This window comes from Myodes glareolus, chromosome 8 (genome assembly GCF_982192425.1).
Source record: "Myodes glareolus chromosome 8, mMyoGla1.1, whole genome shotgun sequence".
Classification (NCBI taxonomy): Eukaryota; Metazoa; Chordata; class Mammalia; order Rodentia; family Cricetidae; genus Myodes; species Myodes glareolus.
The window spans coordinates 90,917,894-90,923,893 of NC_142033.1; the positions used below are offsets into that span (position 1 = coordinate 90,917,894).

At 40.0% G+C, this 6,000-nt stretch overlaps 1 protein-coding gene across 1 annotated transcript in view; it reads left to right on the top strand.

The window, feature by feature from the left end:
• Wdpcp (WD repeat containing planar cell polarity effector) overlaps window positions 1-5,631 on the top strand; it is a 284,986-nt gene extending 279,355 nt beyond the window's left edge. Inside the window, exon 18 of the mRNA XM_048435510.3 lies at window positions 5,252-5,631. Coding sequence (XP_048291467.2) covers window positions 5,252-5,302 — 51 coding nt within the window. The 3' untranslated portion in view covers window positions 5,303-5,631. The remainder of the gene's footprint in view (window positions 1-5,251) is intronic.
• Window positions 5,632-6,000: the final 369 nt, after the last annotated feature.

Consider the following 6,000-nt stretch of genomic DNA (forward strand, 5'->3'; position numbering starts at 1 on the left):
CCATATAAACTTGATTATTGTTCTCTCAAGGTCTGTGAAGAAGTTTGATGGGATTTTGATGGGGATTGCATTGAATCCATAGATTGCTTTAGGTAGAATTGCCATTTTTACTATGTTGATTCTCCCAATCCAAAAGCAGGGGAGGTCTTTCCATTTTCTGGTATCCTCCTCAATTTCTTTCTTCAAAGACTTAAAGTTCTTGTCAAATAGGTCTTTCACTTCCTTGGTTAGAATAATCCCAAGATATTTTATGCTATTTGTGGTTATTGTGAAAGGTAATGTTGCTCTGATTTCCCTCTCTGCTTCTTTATCCTTTGTGTATAGGAGGACAACCTATTTTTGGAGTTGATCTTATATCCTGCCACATTACTAAAGGTGTTTATCAGCTGTAGGAGTTCTTTGGTAGACTTTTTGGGGTCGCTCATGTACACTATCATATTGTCTGCAAATAACGAAAGTTTAACTTCATCCTTTCCAATTCGAATCCCCTTGATCTCCTTATGTTGTCTTATTGCTATTGCTAGAACTTCAAGCACTATATTGAAGAGGTATGGAGAGAGTGGACAGCCTTGTCTTGTTCCTGATTTTAGTGTAAAGGCTTTGAGTTTCTCTCCATTCAATTTGATGTTAGCTGTCGGCTTCCTGTATATTGCTTTTATTATATTTAGGTATGATCCTTGTATCTCCAGTCTCTCCAACACCTTTATCATAAATGGGTGTTGAATTTTGTCAAATGCTTTTTCAGCATCCAATGAAATGATCATATGGTTTTTTTCTTTCAGTTTATTTATATGATGGATTACATTGATAGATTTGCAAATGTTGAACCAGCCCTGCATCTCTGGGATGAAGCCTACTTGATCATAATGGATAATTTTTCTAATGTGTTCTTGGATTCAGTTTGCCAGTATTTTATTGAGAATTTTCGCGTTGATGTTCATGAGTGAGATTGGCCTGTAATTCTCTTATAGGTATTAGCTCTTCCTGGAAGTTCTGGTAGAATTCTGCATTGATACCATCTGGTCCTGGGCTTTTTTGGTAGGGAGATTTTTGATAACAGCTTCTAATTCTTCGCGACTAACAGGTCTATTTAGATTGTTCACCTGGTCTTGGTTCAATTTTGGTATATGGTACTTATCTAAAGAAATGTCCATTTCTTTTACATTTTCCAACTTTGTGGCATATAAACTTTCGTAGTAAGATCTAATGATTCTCTGAATTTCCTCTGTGTCTGTGGTTATGGCCCCCTTTTCATTTCTGATCTTATTCATTTGCATGTTCTCTCTCTACTGTTTGATTAGTTTGGATAGGGGTTTGTCGATCTTGTTGATTTTCTCCAAGAACCAGCTTTTTGTTTCATTGATTCTTTGGATTGTTTTCTGTGTTTCTATTTTGTTGATTTCAGCCCTCAGTTTGATTATTTCTAGTCTTCTACTCCTCCTGGGTGAATCAGCTTCTTTTTTTTTTCTTGAGCTTTCAAGTGTGCTGTTAAGTCTCCAATGTGTGCTTTCTCCGTTTTCTTTAATTGGGCACTTAGTGCTATGAACTTTCCTCTTAGCACTGCTTTCATAGTGTCCCATAGGTTTGAGTATGTTGTGTCTTTATTTTCATTAAATTCAAGGAAGACTTTAATTTCTTTCTTTATTTCTTCCTTGACCCAGGGGTGATTTAGTAGTTGACTGTTCAACTTCCATGAGTTTGTTGGCTTCCTGGGGGTAGCATTGTTGTTGAATTCTAACTTTAATCCATGGTGATCTGACAAGACACAGGTCGTTACTAATATCTTTTTGTATCTGTGGAAGTTTGCTTTGTTACCGAGTATGTGGTCAATTTTCGAGAAGGTTCCATGAGCTGCAGAGAAGAAAGTATATTCTTTCCTGTTTGGGTGGAGTGTTCTATAGTTGTCTGTTAAGTCCATTTGATTCAATCCCTCCAATAATTCTTTTATTTCTCTGTTATGTTTCTGTCTGATTGACCTGTCCATTGGTGAGAGAGGTGTGTTGAAGTCTCCTACTATTAGTGTGTGTGGTTTGATGACTGCCTTGAGTTCTAGAAGAGTTTCTTTTACATATGTGGGTGCCTTTATATTAGGGGCATAGATATTCAGGATTGAGACTTCTTCCTGATGAATTGTTCCTGTTATGAGCATGAAATGTCCATCTCCATCTCTTCTGATTGATTTTAGTTTGAAGTCGATTTTGTTAGATATTAGAATGGCCATACCTGCTTTTTTCTTAGGTCCATTTGCTTGGAAAACCTTTTCCCAACCCTTTACTCTGAGTAGGTATCTGTCTTTGTGGTTGAGGTGTGTTTCTTGTAAACAGCAGAATGTTGAATCTTGTTTTCGTATCCAATCTCTAAGTCTGTGCCTTTTTATAGGTGAATTGAGTCCATTGATATTAATTGATATTAATAACCAGTGGTTGCTGACTCCGGTCATTTTTTGGGGGGGGGGGGTAGTAGAGTGTATGTGTTTTCCTTCTTTGAGTTGTGCTTGTGAAGGGTCGCTAGATATCTGAGTTATTGTAGGCAGTGTTGGGAATGTTGGATTCCTTGGGTTGTGATTTTCCTTCTAATATTGTCTGTAAGGCTGAATTTGTTGCTATGTATTATTTAAATTTGTTTTTATCCTAGAATATTTTGTTTTCTCCATTGATAGTGAACAATAGCTTGGCTGGGTATAGTAGTCTGGGCTTGCATCCATGGTCTCTTAGTTTCTGCAGTACCTCTATCCAGGACCTTCTGGCTTTCATGGTTTCCATAGAGAAGTCTGGTGTAAGTCTGATAGGTTTACCTTTATAAGTTACTTGACCTTTTTCCTTTGCAGCTCTCAATATCCTTTCTTTAATCTGAATGCTTTGTGTTATGACTATTATATGGCAAGGGGTGTTTTTTTCTGATTCAGTCTATTCGGTGTTCTGTATGCTTCTTGAACCTTCATAGGAATATCGTTCTTTAGGTTGGGACTGTTTTCTTCTATAATTTTGTTGAATATATTTTCTGGATCTTTGGTCTGCAATTCTTTTCCTTCTTCTACCCCTATTATTCTTAGATTTGGTTTTTTTATTATGTCCCAGATTTCCTGAATGTTTTGTGATGAGAATTTGTTGGATTTGCTGTTTTCTTTGGTCAGAGCGTTTATTTTCTCTATGGTGTCTTCATAATCTGAGATTCGTTCTTCTATCTCTTGTATTCTATTGGTTATGCTTGTTCCTGAAGTCTCTGTTTGTTTACCTAGATTTTCCATATCCAGCCGGCCCTCAGTTTGTGTTTTCTTCATTGCCTCCATTTCAGTTTTCAGTTCTTGAACTGATTCCATTACCTGTTAGATTGTTTTTTCTTGGTTTCCCAGGATATCGTTTACGAATTTACTCATTTCTTCAAACTTTTTGTTATATTTCTCTTCCATTTCTTTACTCATTTCTTCAATCTTTTGTTATATTTCTCTTCTATTTCTTTAAGTGAGTTATTCATACCCTGTTTAAGAGACTCTATTGCTTTCATAATGACACTGTTTTCCACTTCTTCTGGGATAGGGTGTTCAAGTCCTTCTGTCGTAAGATCGCTGGGATCTGGTGTTTTCATGTTATTTTTCAGATTGTTGGAGGAATTCTTGCCTTAGTGCCTGCCCATCTCTTCCTTCAGATGCTCTCCAATGGCTCTTCCCTCCGCTGGGTCTTCTGCTACAGGATTAGTGCCCCTTGCTGGCCAGGAATCACTTTGCCTGCAGTCCTACCTTGCTGCAGGCAGGCTATTAAAACAAAGGAACTCCCTCCCGTTTGCACTCACCGCCCCATCCCGGCAGCGCCCACACAGGCTGAGTTGGAGGATTTTATGCCCCGAAAAAGGGAAAGAGGAAGGGAAGGGGTTCCTGGCTGAATGCGGGGATGGGGTAGGAGGAAAGAGGGTTTAGCTGGGGGAAGCCACCCCTTCAGAATACCCAGGGAGATAAGGATGGCAGGAAAATTGTGTGTTCCCTTACCGGGCTTGTGGGGGGGGGGTCAGGAGCACACTTACCCCTCCATTGTGTCTTCTGCTACAGCGGTCCCTATGGGTTTTGAAGTAACTTCTGGGCCACCTACTTTCTTGATGTACCTTATGTTTATGCTCTTTCTTCATGAAAACCTTTTTCAGCTGTCAGCTCACATGTTTCTTCTTCAGTAGTCTGGGCAGGAATGCCTCAAAATTATTTTAAAATAAATTATTTCCACCTGAATTTTAAGAACGATGTGTTCAGTTCTGACAGGAGCTGGTGAGGGCTACAATCCTACTCCATGTCTTTGTTATTTCAATATCAAGTAGCCCACAGTATTTTTCACACTCCCACTGTTTATTTCCAAGTACATTTGCCCATCCATATCTTATCTCCAGGCAGCTTTAATGTCGGAATTCTGTCATAAAATCTTTGCTCTGAAGTTAGTAAGGTTGACGGGGAGCCATGAAAAGAAAACAAGTTGAAGAAAGATGAGATTCTCATAGTATTTCTTTTCCCCTTCATAAAAGGCATATAACCTTTACTGTTTTGTGGCCTATGGGTTTAAACGTCACAAACAAACAGTTAAAATAAAGGCAAGATTTGGAAGGACATGATAGTTAGGTCTGAGGAGAGGCTCGGGGACTAAAGTACTTGGCCAGTAAGCATGGTGACCTGAGTTCAGATCCTCAGGGACCACATAAAAGCCAGACAGGCATGAGGGTCACATAATCTCACCACTGGGAGACAATGAGAGGGATCCCAGGCGCGAGTTGGACAGATACATTAGCCAGATTTGGCAAACTGTAAGATCAGTGAGAGACCCTGCCTGGAAAATGAAAGTGGGGAGCATTGGGGGAAGCACCTGCTGTCAACCCCAGACCTCCTCATGTACATATATACACATGTGCACACCCCACACACACCCCACACACATGCACCAAAGAGAAGTGCGTGTTCTAGGAAGCTTGAAAGCACGCTAAGGCAGAATCACAATTGATGTCTGTTGCTGTAATCAGCTGATGCTCCACAGTCTCACCCTGTCCCTCCTCCGCCACCCTTTCATGCCTCATCTATTAGTTCTGGATTCGTTTTTATAAATAGCTATGAAAATTGTAGCCACTGAGTAAGATAAACATGAAGGTCCACTTACATAAGCACAGCACATTTTTATTTCACTTCACTGTCTTAAAATACTTAAAAATAATGAAGATATCAATGTTAAGTTGGTATTTTACTCTGAACATGGTTTAATTATTTTTATCTGTTTACTTACAGGACATTGGAGATGTTGGTTCTCTCAGAATGGTTCATTTTGGTTTGGTGTAAATCATTTGAAATTCCAAAAAGAAGTCCTTCTGTATGTGTATTGCCTTTATTGGTTAATGAATAAAGAATCTGCATTGGCCTGTGATAGGGCAGAGTAGAACTAGGCAGGAAAAAGTAAACTGAATGCTGGGAGAAAGAAGGTGGAGTTAGGAGAAGCCATGTAGCCATCTCCCTCCCCCTCCCCCACCAGAGACAGATGCCAGACAGAGCCTTGCCGGTAAGCCACAGCCACGTGGCGATACACAGATTAGTAGAAATGGGTTAAATTAAGATGTAAGAGATCAGCAATAAGAAGCTAAAGCTAATAGGCCAAGCAGTGATTTAATTAATACAGTTTCTGTGTGGTTATTTCGGGGATGAGCAGCCAGGATAAAACAAGTGTGGGAATTGCAGCCCCGATTTACATTTCCCTGCCCCCATTTGAGGTGCTTATCTGCAAAGAAAACATAATAACTTCCCTCTGCTCCTGGAGTTGGGTAAGGAAGTTTGAGTGCACATGATCATTCCTTGATCCCTGCTGGGGTCAGGTGACAGTCCCTACTGGGGTCAGGTGACAGTCCCTTCATAGCCCCCTCCTCTTTTGGTGCCATGGTATAAAAGCTAGCCCCAGCAGAACAATAAAGAAGCTGTTCCACCTCAACCTCGTGCTCTGTGAATTCATTCAACCTGGACACCCTCCACCGAGACTCTTGGTTCCA